The 19,024-nt window shown below is 35.8% G+C and overlaps 5 protein-coding genes across 10 annotated transcripts; 2 read left to right on the forward strand and 3 right to left on the reverse strand.

Annotated features, from left to right (window-relative positions):
• The first annotated feature begins 676 nt into the window (after positions 1-676).
• LOC18045494 (calmodulin binding protein PICBP) lies at positions 677-4,177 on the forward strand. The gene is made up of 2 exons (XM_006438825.2): positions 677-3,818; positions 3,910-4,177. Exon 1 carries the CDS (start codon positions 973-975, stop codon positions 3,802-3,804), a length of 2,832 nt encoding a protein of 943 aa, XP_006438888.1. The 5' UTR covers positions 677-972; the 3' UTR covers positions 3,805-3,818; positions 3,910-4,177.
• A 353-nt stretch (positions 4,178-4,530) lies between these two features.
• On the reverse strand, positions 4,531-6,745 carry LOC18045495. 5 transcript variants are annotated; one of them, XM_024185444.1, is made up of 6 exons: positions 6,550-6,745; positions 6,203-6,358; positions 5,836-5,920; positions 5,404-5,534; positions 5,193-5,314; positions 4,531-5,048 (listed from the first exon to the last, which is right to left on the reverse strand). In XM_024185444.1, the coding sequence occupies exons 3-6, from the start codon at positions 5,918-5,920 to the stop codon at positions 4,739-4,741; spliced, it is 648 nt and encodes a 215-aa protein (XP_024041212.1). In that variant the 5' UTR covers positions 6,203-6,358; positions 6,550-6,745; the 3' UTR covers positions 4,531-4,738. The 5 variants fall into 5 exon arrangements, with proteins under 5 accessions (XP_024041212.1, XP_006438890.1, XP_024041211.1 ...); XM_006438827.2 differs by having other exon boundaries at positions 6,203-6,382; XM_024185443.1 differs by having other exon boundaries at positions 6,203-6,382; positions 6,508-6,745.
• A 3,660-nt stretch (positions 6,746-10,405) lies between these two features.
• On the forward strand, positions 10,406-13,059 carry LOC18045496 (scarecrow-like protein 3). 2 transcript variants are annotated; one of them, XM_024186016.1, is made up of 2 exons: positions 10,406-10,864; positions 11,358-13,059. In XM_024186016.1, exon 2 carries the CDS (start codon positions 11,383-11,385, stop codon positions 12,823-12,825), a length of 1,443 nt encoding a protein of 480 aa, XP_024041784.1. In that variant the 5' UTR covers positions 10,406-10,864; positions 11,358-11,382; the 3' UTR covers positions 12,826-13,059. The 2 variants fall into 2 exon arrangements, with proteins under 2 accessions (XP_024041784.1, XP_006438891.1); XM_006438828.2 differs by having other exon boundaries at positions 10,406-10,771.
• Positions 13,060-13,147: 88 nt separating this feature from the next.
• LOC112098978 (dirigent protein 22-like) lies at positions 13,148-14,004 on the reverse strand. Its single transcript, XM_024186017.1, has one exon. The coding sequence runs from the start codon at positions 13,795-13,797 to the stop codon at positions 13,243-13,245; it is 555 nt and encodes a 184-aa protein (XP_024041785.1). The 5' UTR covers positions 13,798-14,004; the 3' UTR covers positions 13,148-13,242.
• LOC18043865 (protein trichome birefringence-like 38) lies at positions 14,000-16,458 on the reverse strand. Its single transcript, XM_006438829.2, has 5 exons — positions 16,096-16,458; positions 15,209-15,380; positions 14,935-15,113; positions 14,656-14,814; positions 14,000-14,550 (listed from the first exon to the last, which is right to left on the reverse strand). The coding sequence occupies exons 1-5, from the start codon at positions 16,407-16,409 to the stop codon at positions 14,253-14,255; spliced, it is 1,122 nt and encodes a 373-aa protein (XP_006438892.1). The 5' UTR covers positions 16,410-16,458; the 3' UTR covers positions 14,000-14,252.
• Positions 16,459-19,024: the final 2,566 nt, after the last annotated feature.

A 19,024-nucleotide genomic window follows, 5' to 3' on the forward strand; every position in this document is an offset into this window, starting at 1 on the left:
AGTGGGTCGTGGGCCATAACGAAGAGGAGCGTGTGCTTAATTGGACCTCTCTGGGCCCACAAAAGCAGCTCATTTTCGCCGACCACTGAAAACTTAGCTGCGTCTTTTCTAAAAAGTGCCCCTGTGTGCTGCCGGCCATTTACCTCCCTTCGTGGGTTCTCCAGCCCACAGTTTCAACTCAATTTAACAAGCCAAAAATTGGTTGACCAAAATTACATTAATACCCTAACACAGTCCTTCCGCAATTAGCATAATGTATTTGAAACTGAGTGTGTTTTGGGCATCAACAAAAACATTTGCCAAATAATTAAAAGTACTTTCCATATGTATTTTCCTCACAATTACAAAGTTACAGTTGATGAGATGTTCTTTTATGCAAATGCATCGCTTTCATTTTCATAATCAAATGTTAATTTAACAGGACAAGATGATTTTTTTTTTTTTTTTGGTGGGGGGGGGGGGGGTGTCAATGCAGCCAAATTTTGGATAATGGCCGTATCGGTAGAGGTTATATGTTATGCATCAAACACAAGGGGATAGGGATTATCCACATGATGAAGGGTAGTTATGTCATTGCACAAACATAGGTTAGGACATCTAATCACACATTAATTTAAAACCCCTTCAGAATTATGAAACAAATCAGTGCCGTATGTAAACTAAACGAATCCCATTTTCTAACCTAATAATTCATTTCAGAAAATGCTAAAAGCAAAAGGGACCCAGTTCTGCAACGCAACGCAACCAAACCAAACCAAACCACACCTGTTATCTATCATGCTAAGTTCAAATTTGATCAACTAGAAAGCCAAAAAGAATCTCATATTGTTTTGTCCCTTCCAACTTTCAATGCATTTTCCTTTTCTTTGTTATGTAGTTTTCATGCTAAAACAATCCGCAGGAATCAAGAAACCTGAAAACTAACCTTATGTCCTTTTAGCTGATACTTCAGGTTCAGGTTTTTGTTTGAAGATGGTGCAAAGAAAGGTATCCAACAAGTTTGGAATCCAAGCTGATCATGTTAAATCAGAAACACGCTTGGCAAATCGAAAACCATCATCTTATGATGGCAAGAGTAGAGGCCCTGATATGAAAAAGAAAATGAAAAGGTCAAGATCGATCAAGCTATCAGATATTGAGAGCTTGAGATCATCATCATCATCAACTTTGAAACAAAGCATCTCACAGCCTGGAAAGCCACCTCCTTTGAATGTCAAAACAACAGCAGCAATAGCAGCTTCACAAAAACAGATTCCTGCAAGAACAACTTATGGATCACCAAATTACATGAAGGGTACCAGCAGTTCAGAGGCAAGAAAAGAAAGTTCCCAGGTAAGTGCCAAGAGAAGCTCTGCTAACTCAAAATCAAAACTTGGCTCAGGTCCTAGTAATAAGCCAGCTAGAACTTTAACAAAGTCATCTAGTCTGAAGCTGGTGAGGACTTTAACAAAGACCCCCAGTTTCAAGCATGTGAGAGCTGGTTCTAAAAAATGTTCTAGAGTTGTTCTCTGTGCTGATGTGAATGCACAGAGAGCTACTTGTTCTTCAACTCTGAAGGACTCAAAGTTCCCGGATTATCTTGTGCTTAATCTTGGGGGTACTGAAGTCGAAGGAACTTCAGTTACAAAGGTGTGTCCGTATACTTATTGTTCTCTTAATGGTCATCATCATAAGCCTTTGCCACCATTGAAGTGCTTCTTATCGGCAAGAAGGCGAATGTTGAAGACACAGAAAAGTTTCAAGTTGGAAGCTCTATCTCCACGTGAAGTGAAACCAGCTGGTGAAAAAATGGAAGGAGTTGATGCAGGGCAGGTGGTTTTTTATAACAAACCTGCATACTCAGAAGGAGATCTGAACAGCTCACCTCCGTCTCCTCCTATGCAAGAAGGGGGCATAGATTTTTTCATTAAAATCTATGCTAAGGGTAAAATAGAGAATAACGAGTCTATTCATGGAGATTTTCATGAAGCAGAAGTGGAACAGAGCAATAAAGAACAAATTTCTGAGGATCTTTCTGCTGGGTCACCGCGGTCTGAGATTGATTTCAAGGAAAATCTTGAACAATACAGTGAAATTGCTTCTATGGGAGCTAATAACATGGAGGGGATTCCTGAAGAAGAGAAAGTTGAGGATCTAGATAAAGACTACTCAGCAATTGCAGCTCAAACTGAAGGAGTACTTCATGTTGCAAGTGACTTCAAAAATAAAAGCAATGACAGCAGTGAAGAAAGTGGTAGCATTTCTGAAGCTAGCAATATGGAGTGGGAGGAGGGTCAGTTTCCTACCCTAGAGATTGATACGGAAGCTGTTGATTCAATGAAAAATGAGAATGAATCAAATTTTGATCATGGTTATTCATCGGACATCGAGAATCAAGATTTGCGTGGTGAGCCCATCGCCAAATCAGACAACACTGTTGTTTATGGCAGCGAGAAGATTCAGGCTGATGAAATCTTTGAAGAAGAAAGTGCATGCTCTGAGACACGACAAGAGGACAGTGATTGTGAAGTGGATGGCACACCCCAGAATTTGGAGATCATTGAGTCTGGCCAATTGTCTGAAAGTGATCGAGAATCTACCACCGAGGATGCTGAGACTCATTTGATCAGGGTTATGATCGCTTCTGCTTGGACAGAGGATCCAATTGTGGAACCAAAAACTTCTATCGAGGAGAGAAGCAGAATACCTGAAGCAATGAATGATATCCCCAGAATTGGTCCTCAAGTTGGAGATGTTGAAAACTACTGTATTCCTGAGGAACAACAGAAGGATAAATCTCTTCAAAATGATGACTTGGCCGTCTGGCTTCAGAAACAAATGTCTGATTCTTCCCTGAATTCAGATGAAACAGATCAGGTTATAACAGATGAAGATTACAGTGAGAGCCATGAGAATGTGGATTCAAAAACTGATCAAAATGTTGCCATTGGTGAATATGCTTTGGAGCAGGAAAAACCTAACTGCGAAGCTGGAGATCACATGGAAGGGAAAGAACAAGTTACTGTTACCAAAAGATCAATTGGAGTCCAAGTTCCTAATGATTTGTTTGAAGCATATCAAGATGGTGTAAACATAGATGACAACCAAAACCACAACATCATCGACCCTGGCCTGCTTGAAAACTCTGCTGAAGACAGTAACAGCAGCCCATTTCTAGTTGATGAAATCATTCCGGCTGAAAATCAAGAGCAACGAACAGAATGCAAGAATGAGGGCAGTAATGTTGCTGAGAACCAAAACATTTTGGATTCTGAGGAGGAGAGTGATTCGAGCATGAATAAAATCAGCTTGGCTGAGAGTGCGGTTGGAGAAGTTGAGAAAGTGGAAGTCGATGACAGCAGTCAGTCAGAAACAACAGAAACATTGCATCTGACTGGTGCTGAGACCATCACAAAATTGAAGAGCACATCACTTCCCTTAAAGAGTAAGTCCAACCATAAATTGTCAATCATTGACGGCAATCAAAAATGGACAATAAGATCCAAGAGACCAGCCACTAATGAGGAGGAAATGAGGAACTTCAACCCACGAGAACCAAATTTCCTGCTGGTGGTTCCTGATCCAGATGCAGAAAAAGTTGATCTCAAGCATCAGATGACGGATGAGAGGAAAAATTCTGAGGAATGGATGGTTGATTATGCACTCAGACAGGCAGTCACCAAACTTGCTCCTGCTAGAAAGAGGAAGGTGGCACTACTAGTTGAAGCCTTCGAAACCGTCATCCCGGTACCTAAATTTGACATACACCTCAGGGATTCCTCAGCAACTTTTGCTCCTGGAAGACCAATTCAAGCTTGTAGCTGATGTTGATAGCTTAGGTAAACAAGAAAAATCAATACTAGGACCTTTCTCCTATATTTAACAAATATGCTGAACTCTTTTTTGACTCGTACGTTACTCTGAATGCAGGTGAGGGCCATGCAAGTTGGCCAGACTTATGTTTTAAGAGTAAGCTGCTTCTCAAACATACAGGAAAATCAACTAGATGGAGCAATGGTGAAGAAGAAGATAGAACTACAAATACGGTTACTGGTTCTTCTAAGTGGTTCAAGTGAAGAGTGTCTGTTTAATATTGTGTAATAATAGTAGAAAATACGGTGTCTAGTTTCTTCAACTGGACACTCTCAATCTATCCTTTGTTGTTGTTTTAGTGGACCATGATAATTTATTAATGAATATCTGTTATTACGTACTAATGGTTATAAATTAATTCAGTTTATGTCTGACTAATAACCATTTGCACTTCTCTACTGACAAATCGATGAATCCCATAAGTGACTTAAGTTGCCGACTGCAACTCTTTTAAGTGTAACCAATAAGAATATCAACAATCAGTTTCAAGACGCAGACCGGGCACTCGAGACCAGGAGGCAAATTGGATTCGGAATAAAATGATTATTGGCTACAGTCAATTCACCATCAATGCTCTCAGAAGCAAAAATCAATCATTCTGTTCATTTGCTCTCTTCGTCTTTATCAATTATTCCTATACCTTACCACATTTACTGGGTTGATTTGTAAATGCAAGTATTTACTGTCTATTCAATACCCTTCGACATAAATATAATATCAGTTCCAGTCTTTTCAACAAGATCATAATTACAGATTATGGAAAGGAACAATATTTTCTTCAAAAACTGAGATCCTACAAAATTTACTGCCTTACTGTAGGCAGATCAGCACATTTCCATGCCAGTGCGGACTATCATTTCCCAATATCATTACACAATGACACCAACTACTTTTGAACTTCTAAATGAACTTGGATCGCAGGCGTTTCAAGAATAATTGATTCAAGCTCTCCAAAGTGATTCTCTAGGCGACTGCGGTCTGAACTTTGATTTTGCAAACCTGTTACATTGGAGCCACCTTCAGCACCCTCACTCTGTTCCACTGCTTTCTTCGTCAATATATCATCATGAAACAACTTAAGGGCATCTGTTGTTGAAAGAGAGTGCACAGATTCATACAAGCTCTGGAATTTGTTCCTTTTCTCTTGTGTTTCAATCAACATCTCTTTCAGCTCATTGGGAAGGCAAACCAGGGCACTTCAAGAAGGAAAAACCAAAATCTAATTAAACAAAATATGTATACACGTATATATCTCTCATGAACTCAAGAAATTCAAATTTTTATGCAAAGGTACATACCACTTGTATATATATATTTTTTTCATTTTCTTATTAGCATACCTGGTAACACCTCTAACGAGACCCCAATTGTATCCAGAATGAAATGACTCCTTAAAGCCCATATTAAATCCCTCTTGTGCAGAGGTTTCTTTCCCCGCTAGAAGTCCATCACGATATCCAATCTAGAATTTATCAAGCATGATATTAATGTAGGTTTGAAAAGTATCAAACATTTGCACACAGGAAAAATATGAAAACAAATTTAACATACAGTGTGGAATTGATCACGCCTCCTCTGCCACTCTCTGTCTAAATCAGTCTCTATATCAAACTCCTCATTGGAGCCACCCCATACAGATCCATCATCACCATCCAGCAAATCACCTCCATCACAACCTGAAACTAAACAATGCAATGCATGTCTTGCGTTTAAAAGGAATTTATCCATCACAAAATGCACGCAAAGATATCTCTTTCAACATTAGCATGCAATTTGCTTTACGCCTAACCGTTCTATGCTTAAACATAAGAAAATTGGATGCATTTCAATTTTCTGGAGAATTAAACCGTTTTCTCTTAGTTCACATCCCAATTCAGGAGCTGTAACTCAGCTTATAAACTTATTGAAAAGCATTTTACATACAACTTTAATAATGGTAAAACCCAAAAAAAAAAGTCATTTATATCAAATAATAATTCTTACGATTGGTAGTTGAAGGAGGATCCAATTCTAAGTCTGATAGCTGCAAACTCTCAGAGTAAAGAGTTTTAGCAATACTCCCCTCCATCTACACAACCAAAAGCAAATATAAAAATAAGTAATAAAATAAAATCTAATTTCTAACAAGAATTATTATTGATCATCACTAGCTCACAAACTCAAAGAGAAACACATAGAACTCAAACACAAATACATATTCTCATACAATTGACTAGGTATTTGCCTTTCTGTTACTCAGAAAAAAGTTTATTGAATAGAAACTTTATATAACAAAGTAAAACCCTCTAATGCCTATTCTTTTACAGTTCTAGTCCATTAAAGAAAAACCCTCTATTCTTTAATGCCTTACCTATAAATTAAAAATCATAAACGCGTTATTGAGCCAACTGGGAGTAGGCATGAACCACTTTGGGTCAGCGTTTGCTGAATCCGATCCAGACCGGTTGATAGGTTGTACTACGAAACCAAGCCGGGCAAGCTTCGTAACAAGTGGAACCGCAACAAACTGGAAAATTCCAATCCGTTTCGGCTGGGTTACAACAGAAGATCAGGTTTAAATTGGAAAGTTGAAAAAAAAATAAAATAAAGGTGCTCACAAACCAATTGAATTATTTATTCATAACATTTTACAAACAATCAATTTTGAAATCAAACCTAAGAAGACCTAAAATCATGGCGCTGTTTCCAGAAACTGACCGTACAAGGCCGCAACCTCAAAAATGAATCAATCACAGCCGTCGACTTGAAGAAGAAGTGACACGCGGCACCAAGGAAGATGGATGGCGGCCTAAGGTTAAATACTCATCTCCGTGGGCATATTGAAAACTTCAAATTATTTAAGGGATAGATATTCTCATTAAAGAGAAATTTCTAAGATAAATTAGAAATTAGAGAATTAACTCATCAATTTATTTATGTTTCTGTAGATTAATTTCTCTTCTTTATAAGAGAGAATTAGATTAAAGGCTCCTACCGTACAGTTTTTAAATATAACAGGAGTTCTTATCCCAAAAAAATATATATATTTTAGTTGTTCGGTAGAGTTTTTGTTTTCATTAAAAATTATATAATTATTTCAATAGATAAATTTTTTAAATTATATTATAAAAAATAAAATAAAATATTTAAATAAATTAAAGATATTTGAGATAATTTAACTATTTAAAAAAGCCTTATAATCTATATTCTCTAAAATCTTAAATTTTAATTTATACTAGTAAATGTAAAATAACTTATTTAATTATCAAAAATTTATTTAAAATATAAACAAACAATATTAAAAAAAACTTAACGATTAAATCAATATTATTTTTCTATTATATAAGCAAAACCAATAAGATGTGATGAACACTTGTGTTTTGTGGATGTAAGGAGGAAAATTAAAATATATATTTTAATAAAATTTAACTAAGGGTAATTTTAGTATTTGAAAGGAGTAGTGATATTTAACCTCTCATTTTTATCTCATCTACCCTCATTAATTATTATTTTAATATTTTCTTTTTTCTCCTTATACAAAATTACTAAAAAGGATAAATAAAATTACATTGTTATCTATCCTAATTCTCTAATTTCTTTAAGTCACCTATGCTTTTCTTCTTCTTCTTTTTTTTTTGTAAAATTTTTTATTGTAATTCTCCTCTCCCTCTCTCTCTCTTCAAGCAAATAGTTAGTTGTCCAAAAACAAGTAAAGATGGGAGATGTGACTCGATAAAAGTAGCAAAGGCTCAAAAACTACCTAAAAAAATTCTAATAATTTAGACTTATGACGCCTACTATAGTATATTAGATCCATGAATCCTGCATTCGGTACCAAATTCTTGCTAAAACTGTAATGGCTGTAGTTGCCCGGCACCTTCGCCAAGAGCTGCAACAACAATTGCACTACCATGTGAGATGATCAAACGCCTGAGTTTTGACATTGACGGTAAATAAGGAAGTATATGGGGTATACTAAGAGAATGATTATTTTAAAAACTTTTGACGGGGTTGATTGAGAAATGTAGGCTGGTGAGATAAAATTTTAATAGGGTTGTGGGTGGGTTTGGTAATTCAAATTTTTTTGTGGAAGTGGGCTTGGTAATGACAAACTTACTGTGAGCAGTGCCATTGCCGTTCTTGATGTTGTATTTACCAAATATGGTATTATAATACCCTAATACTAAAGATGTGTTTTTAATAAACTATATTACATTATATTGTATTAACCACATTACATTATGGTATATTGCATTACGGTGTACTACTTTAAGTTATAATGTAATATTATGGTTGGTATAGTATGGATTATATTATATAAATAAATTTGTTTTATATTAATGTTAAATTGAATTAATATTTTATTTAAATGTATTAAATTTTAGTGTTTATTAGTAATTTTTTAAAATAAGCATTAAATAATTAAAAAAAGTATATTTATTATAAAACAATATAATATTTAATTATAAATTTATTTTCATTTATTAATGTCAAGTATGATTGCTTAATTTAAAATTATTTTTAAATTTAGTATTTTAGTAAATACTAAATGTTTAAATAAAATTTATAAATTTATTTATTATTTATTAAATAATAAATGATTAACTAGACTTAAAATACTTTTTACGTATTTAAAGTAAAATATGTAAAATGATTCTATGCAATAAAAGTAGAAAAATGTATTATGATTTATTTATTAAATATTTAGATTTATTCCCGTATTAGATTTTCATTTAAATATAAATATAAATAATAAATTAATATTTAATAAATTTAAATTTATTCAAATTTATTAAATAATAAAGCCAAATGCTTATATTTAAAATATAAACAACATTTTGATTCAATACGGCATAAATCCATTTATTTTATACTTCTTTTTATTTTATTAACTATATTTTTAATGCAGTGTAATGTAATAAAAAATTACCGCCAAATACAAGGTGGCATAAAAAGAGTGTTTTAATAAAATACAATATAATGTAATGCCAGTTGGCAGAGGCTGAGTCAAGACTTTGAATTAGGTGGACAAGCTGTTAAGAATTTTCAAACAACTCCAAGCCCGTGACATAACCCCAATTTTGAGATTAAATATTGAGCCACCGCTTTTGTCTCCTTCATAAAATTTCAATTCTCCTGTCAAAATTCCTCTCCCCAGAATAGAATCTGCCAACTTTTCGCTGAATTTTAGAGGACTTTATACAATTATACTTGTCCCTCAATGACCTTATTGAGTTTAAAGAATCACGATAGACAAAATGCGCGGCTGCAAAGCTACAAAAAGAAGTCATTCCTTGAAAACATCACCTCTAAACATTGTTACAAACGATGGTACTGCTAAAGACAACGAGAATTGATTTTCATGCAAAATGCCAATTTGTTTCCCTTTCAGTGATATATATTATTAGCTAGTTAATCAAACCTCGGAAACGCCTGATAATTTGACAAACATTTGCTTTGTATGTAGCGAACTTGTATAGATTCGATTCAATCCAAATCCACACTCCTCCATCTTCATCTTGCTTACTTCATTTGCGATTCAAGATTTATATATGGTCAAGATGTTTATTAGCAGGCATAGTTTGACTTGCATAATTTTTATCGCCATTTATAAATGCAAACAAAAAACGTCACCTGGATAACTTCACAGGAAAGAAAATACAAGTTGGTTTTTTGCTGCTAATGGTTTGAGGAAAAAACAATGATGGATTCTTTGATTTGGTCTCTTATATTTGTCATCTACTTGTCTGACGCAATAGCTGACTCATTCAAGAATTGTGCACTCAATGTTAGCTTGGTGAAGCAACTTGTGAGAAGCCTTTAAAGAGGTGAAGAAGGTCTTGTTCTGCAAAAAGAAGGTCACCCATTTAACTGAATTTGTGCGAACAAATCATGAAAGAGCCAACAAAGAAAAGTACTGTCCACTAAAGCTACCCCCACAAAACCAAAAGTAAATAAACATAACAGAAAAAAGCAGAAGAAAGAAGAGAACAAACAAATAGCTTAGTAAGTGACTAAGTGCCAACATATAACCACTAGTGGATTCTGATTATCAAATAGGATGATGTGGTTAATCACTAATCCTGGATTTTTTTCCTGATTTGAAAGCTTAATCTTTTGAAATTATATACTATTGTATTTTCAAAAAAAAAAAAAAGTCCCAAATGGGCTTCTTAGTTGGATAGATACTCCAAGGACTTCCCACCAAAGTTCCACCCCTAAAGTTAAATCTTCAATCTACTTTTGGCTTTTCCCCCAGTCTTCTTGTTTCCTTGTCCTAATGCAAGAGGAAAGAACCAAGTGGATGGTCTATGCCACTGAAAAGAAGACAAATAATGGACTTAGAGGCACCTGTAAAGTGCTTCCTTGCAATCCCCACTTTCACCCACTAACCAACAAGCAAAGACTGTTGTTTTGTTTTGTTGGGCATGTTTGGATTGATGTTGTGTTTGAGCATAATTCCAAGTTTAGGCCAGCTCTTATTCCCATCCACTTCACGTAATGACAAAAAAATATAAAAAATTAAAAAAATCAACTTTTAAAGAGAGAATGAAACAAAACAATTTTTCATTTTTGTGCTTGTGCTTGTGCTCTATTGTGTTGCATTTCAAGAAATTCCATATTCCTCTGATCCCCCAAAGGACAACAAAGTAATGAAGACAAAAACAACCTCTTGTGTTGTCGTCAAAGCAGCCATGGAAAAGTCCTTCAAAACAAGAGCTTTAATTTCAATTCGTCCACTTTGCAGCAAAACCCCAGCCCACGAACCCTATCTAATATCTCTTAATCCACTTTGAGGAACTAGGATACTTGCGTTTGCCTAACCAAGATTGCAACTTTTTCTCTGGGCTTTTGCTAAACTTGAAAACCCAGTTGGGAATTTGAATTTGCTGCTTTGTTTCATTTGTAATTCTCAGGAGGAGCTTCTGAGCTTTCTCTGGTGAGTCCTGTTGATATTTCTCGATTTTGGCTGCTTAGTTTGGAGAATTGTTAAAGTAGTACATTCGGCTTGCTCTGTGTTTTTACAAAAGATGTGAGTTTTCTTTTGTTTTAGACATTATTCATTTAGGGACTTTTAGTTGCTGAAATGTGTTTGGAAAGCTAGAAAATAACATTATGAGAGTAGAAATGCAGAATTTTTTCACTCATCTGATTGGCCTCGTTGTATAAGCTGCATTCATGTGTTTTTGAGGGTGATAACTAAATGAAACATTTAAAAAAATTTATAAAAGAAAACACTTACTTTGTTACTCCTTTTCATTTAAATGTCGTTTTTTTTTTTCACTCGTTTTTCTATCTTATTTTCTGTACTGAAATAATTTTGCGTAGTCACTGACAAAAGAAGATAGCAGACAAGTACTTGAACTTATCACATTCTACTAGTGATTTTTCAGCTGGGACTGTTGTTATTCATTTTTTCGAAAAATTAAACCATGTTTCATTTTCCTCTATTGACGTCTTTCAAATTTGATTGGTAACAACATGATCTATTTCTGGCTGAAAATATTCTCTGCTTTGCATTTCAGGGAAAGGAGTTTGCTTTTATTGTGAATGGCAGGAATGGTTCAAGAGGACGGAGCATCATCTGCATCATCATCACCCCTCCAGTTCTTCTCTATGATGTCACTGTCACCTGCGTTCGGATCACCTTATCCATGGCTTAGGGAGTTGAAATCTGAAGAGAGAGGCTTGTGTTTGATCCATCTCCTTGTTGCCTGTGCTAACCATGTTGCTGCTGGCAGTGTTGAGAATGCAAATATTGGCCTTGAGCAAATTTCCCACCTTGCTTCTCCTGATGGTGATACCGTGCAGCGGATTGCTGCATATTTTACCGAGGCACTTGCTGACAGAATGCTAAAGGCCTGGCCCGGACTGCACAAAGCCCTAAATTCAACGAAAATATCATCTATAACTGAAGAAATAATCGTTCAAAAGTTATTCTTTGAGCTTTGCCCCTTCTTAAAGCTTTCATATGTGATAACAAATCAAGCCATTGTAGAAGCTATGGAAGGAGAAAAGATGGTTCATATTATTGATCTGAACTCGTTTGAACCTGCCCAATGGATCAACCTACTGCAGACATTAAGTGCACGGCCGGAAGGCCCACCTCATTTGAGGATTACAGGTATTCATGAACAGAAAGAGGTGCTGGAACAAATGGCTCTACGGTTGACAGAGGAAGCTGAAAAATTGGACATTCCATTTCAATTCAACCCTATTGTAAGCAAATTGGAAAATGTTGATCTTGAGAGTTTACGTAAGACAGGAGAAGCTCTTGCAGTCAGCTCTGTCCTTCAGATGCACCGCCTCTTGGCAACTGACGATGAGATGCCTAGGAGGACTTCACCGTCAGCATCAAGAACTTCAAGTTCTAGTCACTTGCAAAGAGTATTGCATATGAACCGGCGCACCTTAGGAGAGTGGCTTGAGAAAGATTCTGTCCTTATGTTTAGCCCAAGCCCTGATTCTGCATCAGCATCAGCATCAGCATCAACCCCCTTGTCTCTAGCTGCTTCCCCAAAGATGGGGAGCTTTTTAAATGCCCTTTGGAGTCTCTCGCCAAAAGTGGTGGTAGTAACTGAACAGGAATCAAATCATAATGGGCCAAGTTTAATGGAGAGGGTCATGGAAGCACTGAACTTTTATGCTGCAATGTTTGATTGCTTGGAGTCTACCATGTCGAGAGCATCCATAGAGCGGCAGAAAGTTGAGAAGATGCTCTTTGGAGAAGAAATAAAGAATATCATAGCGTGTGAAGGAATCGAGAGAAGGGAGAGGCACGAGAAGCTTGAGAAATGGATTCTCCGGCTTGAGTTAGCCGGATTTGGAAGAGTGCCATTAAGCTACCATGGTATGTTGCAAGCCAGGAGGTTATTGCAGAGCTATGGCTATGATGGTTATAAGATCAAAGAAGAGAATGGATGTCTAGTTATTTGCTGGCAGGATAGAACCCTCTTCTCTGTATCTGCCTGGAGATTTAGAAGGTATGATTGAAATTATTGACCATGCAGGGAATGTGTTTTTTTTTTTTTTCTTTCCTTTTTTTTCCTTTTTTTTTTTTCCTCTTTCATTTTTCTCGTTTTCTGTACAAAGGACCTTGTGTTTTACTTCCTCTGCAGTTGCATAGTGTTTCCTTGGAAAGGTTTGAGCAACTTCATCCTATGTTCCAAATTTTTTCTCTTTTTTATCTGTTTATCGATTTGTTGTTAATATTTTCTCAACAAGGAACTTTTGTGTATTCTGTGTGATTTATCTCCTCGCTGTTAACTATTGGAACAGTTTGAGTAATCCGCAAAATAAATAAAATTTAACAACATTATTAGTTTAATTTGAAATGATTAGAGGTGGACATCTTGCTAACAAGAAAGAAAATTCATGCCTCCTATTTTAGCTAGCCCAATATGAACATGATCAATAGTATGTTACATGAACATTATACTCGACAGTGGCATCTCCTGTCTTGAAATCAAACGCTATCGTATGTGCCAATGCATATCCATGAGCAGACCTAAACAATCCACTGCCTCCAACAATTGGCATTTCTCTCACATCATCCATAACAGGGTTTCTCCCAAGAATGCTAATGCTACTCCCGTTATACGTACCTTCCATGAAAGCAAAATTCATAACCATAAGTAAAGAAGCATCTTGTTGGGAAGCTATGGCATACATTCCTTGAGCTCTTCCTACTAGCTTTGACGTGGGTTCAGGTCCTTCTGTTAAGGGATCGTCAATCATCACTGTACTTCCAAAGCTGTATGCTGTACCATTTGGGGGGCCGGCAATTCTGACAGTTGTTGGGTTCTTGCCGCCAACAATATCATGGAAATAGAAGTGAAGGTGGGTTGTTTTCTCGAAACGTTTTATCACTATTCCTTCTGTATATTTTTCACAGAAAGCTCCATTGCTGGTGGTGAGAAGTGTTGAAAAGATAGTAAAGAGAGTGTAACTGATAGAGGAAGGCATATTGAAATTCTTCCAAAATAATACCCGTGAATGAAGAACAAGAACTTTTGCGTTTTAAATGCTGTAGAAAGGGGAAAATTTGATGCTATGCAAAGTCATCATTTCTGATTATATTGACGCATGCAAAGGTGGTTGGCTTTTTTATGCTTAAAGATAAAGCGTTTGCTTCCTTGAACTTGAAGAAAAGAATGATTGTGTTCCATTCCACCACTCTTATTGTGTCTAAAGAGAATGCTCTTTGCAGGAAGAATCAGCCATTATGTCTGATAAAATTTGACGTTTTATTATACAAAAAATAAATCTAGTAGCTTAAATGAATTGATCTAAAATCAATGTAACACCGTGTTGCCTTTCGGTACCTCATTCATCAGAGAGAGAAAATGATGAGCTGGCTAGCTTGAGTAACTATACTGTATAAATTTCTGGTTTCATCTTTTGTGTCTCAATTGCTGTTTTTAACCGTTGTTTACAAGAGCTGTATACAGAAGTTGATTCCAGGTGTCTGGAAGTCCAGCAACACACCAGTGGGTGCAATCCATGGCCTTGAAGCCATTAAAGGAGCTTGGATGTGCATCCTTTCTTAGCTGTGAAAGAGTTGTTATATCAAGCAAATGAACTGGTTTCTTGACAGTTCTTAAAACATCTTTGACCACCAATGCTGCCTCTGGTAAACCACCCGGATACTTTGATCCAACTATTGGTTGCTTCTCGTTTGCACAGTTTGTCACTTCCGGTTCATCCCACTCTGTGCCACTAATCACACATAACCCCAATAATAATAATAATAATAATGTTCACCAAAAAATGATGAAACTAATTGATAAGAAACGGAAAAAGCAATTGAGATAGGCGACTGACTTGTAATGTGATGGAGAAACTCCTTGGAAAATGACTCTAGTTTTTGTTGTATCAACATCTGAATCAACCCATTTTGCCCATGTTTTTAAGCCTTGGCGAAAAGCATCCATGCGGTCCATGTCCTTTAGAATCTTGTTATCAAATTCAACGTAGTCCCATCTGCAAGCAAAGGTTGTACCAAATGCTCATGCGTTAATTTCAGGTCAGATATTGTTTATATGTATATGCAAGAACATTAATTGAGCTGAAACTGTGTTGACGGAGCCAAGCTGGTCTTACGGTTGCTTAGGTCCTCTGCGGTACCACCAAAGCCAAGTGTTAAAAACCAGAACATCAATGTTCTTCCATATGTTGCCATCCTTAAGGGAATTAAGTTTCAGAACTCGACCAACGTTTTCAACTACTTGTATGTCTACCAAGTACAAGGAATGGAATAGTATCACCGAAACGTCATAGTCCTGCAAAATATAGTCGAAGCTGTTAAAGGTTTTGCACTTTTGCATGGCAATTCTGAACAAAAATTCGCAACGATTTGTAAAGTTAGTTCAATTACCTCAAATATCACTGTGGTAATTGTATCATTTGACTGTCCGATGATGTTGGTATTGGGTAGAGCAGTTTGAAGTAGGCATAGAAGTGATTGCATCTGGTTCAGGCTGACTGAGTCCCCTATGAACATAATTCTCTTGCCGCTCAATCTCCATAGAAAATCTTTAGCATCAAATCTGCAATGTGAGCAGTATAAAGAGAATTGGGCAACTATTTCTGCGGCATTGAGGCATAGTCTCAACTCTTAAGATTAATTCCTACTATCACGGGCAAACAAGGTAACACAGATTATGATACTTGTACATATTGTCATTTGGTTTAAAAATCAGAGAACGACAGATCATTTCATCATAAGAGACTAGAATTGTCGTTGAAATGCAAAAGAAAAGTACGACAAGTCGATTGTTAGTCACTGCTAGACTGCTACAGCCAACTTTGTGCTTCTCCCGGAACGTGAAGGACCGAAGAAGACACAAGCAATATAGGCCAAACAAGCCCTTAAACGTAGATTATTATTATAATATAAGTTGCTTTCCCTATTTTCCTACTGGTGAAATTCTTTCTCGTGACCGGTGATAAAAAAGTGAAGGGAATTCTCGAAGATGATGCATTTCAATTTATCAAATCCCAAATAGTGGTTAAAAATCTGCAATCATTACATGTGCAGTTTCATCATAAACAGTAACAATGTGACTGACTAATGCTTTTGCAACGACTAAAACTTTTCATCCACTTGATTATCTGACTAAGCTGGCTGCGTAGGTAGGTAAAGACTCAACGTTAATTGGCATAATTATTAATACACGTACAGACTGACGGATAATTGGGTGGGGAGAGGAAGAGGAGGAGGGTGAATAAGTGACAAAATTAGTAAATATATGGTTACCTCACCTGGGCAAGTCGCAGTTATCAGGCTGCCATCTGTATTTCAAGTAAAGATGATCGGGCCGCCCACACTCGTTGCAGTCAAATTCTTTGCGAATGTTTGGACAAGCTGATGAATCGTAGAGAGGATACGACTCGTCGTACACCCATCTCCCTTCATACGCATTGGCGCAGCTCCTTTCGACAGGCTGTCTTCTCCACTTGGCACCAGCATCAGCGTCAGCATCGATATCTGAATTTACCACAAACAAACACCAACAAATAACAATGATGCCAACATTAATCAGTTCCGAATACGATCTTTGTTTCCCAGAACCCATGTTGATTGTTTCTCGAGAAAAATGGAGGGAGTTGAGAGAAAGTTAACTCTCTCTCTCTCTCTCTCTCTATATATATATATATATACACACACGTGTATATACATATATAAGCATCAAGCAATGCAACCATTATTAACTAATTGAATCAAAGTAAAAGACGACAAATGAAATTGACAGCTCTGTTCCTTTTTTTCTATTAATTCTTTTTTTTTTTTTTGGGGGGGGGTCAAATTTAATTAATTCTGGAAATAATTAAAGCGTTACTTTGTCTTGAGCTCTTTGTACTAACATCGAATTCAACTTTCAAGCATACGTAATTCTTTCTTTACCATAGAATGAAAGCGCCATATCTTTCTGTTCACCCAACGCCTTTTCCCGTCCGTGACGTGAGCTATTTATTTATCCATCAATTTTTCTTTCTTTTTTTATTTTTTTAAAATTTTCTTAACTAAGTACCTGCTTTTATCAATCAACTGTTTTTCCCATAAACGTTATCAACTGAAATATCAATTTCAAGAGGATTTTTTTTTTTTTTTTTTTTAGCTCAAGATCACTAAAAGTTTTTGTTTAGTTAACTATTTTAGTGTGATATCAATTTCAAGAGGATTTGTTTTTTTGGTTCTTGGAAAGTATTGTTGATGGAATGACTTTTAAGTGAGGGTTGGTGGCGGTGGAGGCTGGATTGGTTGAACAAAGAACATGAGAAAGTCCAGAAGTAGATCCGTGAGTGAATTGGTCTAGAATTTCACATGCAGCACATGGAAAACAACCCTGTTTTAAGAGCAATTCATTATTTAATGGTGGCCTCTTCCTTGCATTTCTATCCATAATCAATCATAAGGGAAAAATTATAAAATAAATGGATCCAGCGGAGGGAATGAAAATGAATGTATGTATGTTGAATGCTGTCTTATTCCATAAAATATAATAGACAAAAAAAAATTGTCAAAAAGTTGAAACATGGAAATTGCCCGTGATTATTTTGACTAGAACATGTTATTGAATTATTGAGATGAAAATTTTCTAATTTATCACAAAATATTGTTCAGGTGGGTGTTTGGAGATTCCGAGATCAGTGGGAGTTCTTTATGCTTTAAAAAGAGAACAAAAAAGGTGGCATACCAACAATGTGGAACTATTAAAATTGGGATTAGTTGCAGGTCACAGAGTTGACATTACACACTCATGAACTTGCAATCAAAGCAGTTGGTTTAGGAAGTACTAAGTAGGTGTTGAACCATCTATTGCATTTTTATATTAGAATATTATGTTGGGTACGTATTTTCACTATTTTGTATGTGTGTGTTTGTGTTTTTATTTTTAAATTCTCTAAACCGAAAAAAAAAAGAATGGATTTAGAATTTTGACAAAGAAAAGGAATTCATTATAGCTGGACCGGAGCACGGTACAATCACAAAATTTAATTAACAATACCTATCTTATATGTAATACATCTTCATACATGAACAATACGCGTGTGTGTGCGTGCGTGCGGGCGGGGGGTGGGGGGGGGGGGGTCACACACTATTTGCCTGTAAGGATGTTACATTAAATATAAGATAGGGATCCAATTTAATTTCATCACTGTCCCCTGGTTATTTACTTGAAAAACGCGCCCACGTAAAATCTGACAAATTCAGCCCGACGCCGGAGCTCACTTAGATCGTTTGAACTAGAGCCCAGCCAAACGCCCAACAATCACTAGCTATATATTCAGAGGGCCCAAATTGTTTCTTCTTCTTTCAGACAACATATTTATAGTCAATGAGAAGCTTATTAGCCAAGTGCCAACTAAAAAGGAAAATTAGGATAAAACGACTGAAAATTCAACCAAAAAAACACCCTAACCTAAAAGTTGCTTCACTTCAGCAAAGAGACAAACCGGTTGTTCTTGTTCACGTACGTTGCAAGCAAGGTTTCGTTTATTAACTTTTAGCCATAGCACATAAATCATCAAAACTTTGTATAAAATCAACAGCAACAACAATAATAACAAGAACCACCTAATAGTCTTATAGTAAATCATTTTCCTTTTCAACCTTATGTGTAGAAGCGATGAGTCTTTTGCTTATGTTAATGAATATTGATTTTCTTCAAAATCTTTGGAAGTAGATTATATCTGGTTTGAACCTATCTAAATATTCAGTAAAAACTTCTTTATATTGATAATGTAGGGACAAAATATTTTTATTATAATGAGAATATTTTAACTTAATAAAAGTGTGATTACTAAAATTATTGGTCCAAATGAATATAGAGGTACAATATGAACTACATTAAATTTATACGATTGGGAATTTATAAAGTTATCTTAGAAGTTTAAACGTTTGCATTCTCTTTAATGTTTTTTCTCTCCATGTGATGAATTAGGATTCTCTTATGATCTAATCTCCTCCTGATAAAAAATACACGTGAGTGATTGATAGTTAATAAATAAATAAAATAAATAAGTTAAATCCTATCCATACGCTATCACTTAAAGACACATGACATAAGATCTTTAAAAACTTATGAGTGCTCAAATCAGGAGAGGATTTTTATCCTAATGTAATTTCTATAAACATTTTATAATGATTTGGAAACAACTCTAAAGAGTAAATCATTATTCTAAGCAA

Source organism: Citrus clementina, unplaced genomic scaffold, assembly GCF_000493195.1.
Source record: "Citrus clementina cultivar Clemenules unplaced genomic scaffold, Citrus_clementina_v1.0 scaffold_4, whole genome shotgun sequence".
In the NCBI taxonomy this organism is placed as follows: Eukaryota; Viridiplantae; Streptophyta; class Magnoliopsida; order Sapindales; family Rutaceae; genus Citrus; species Citrus x clementina.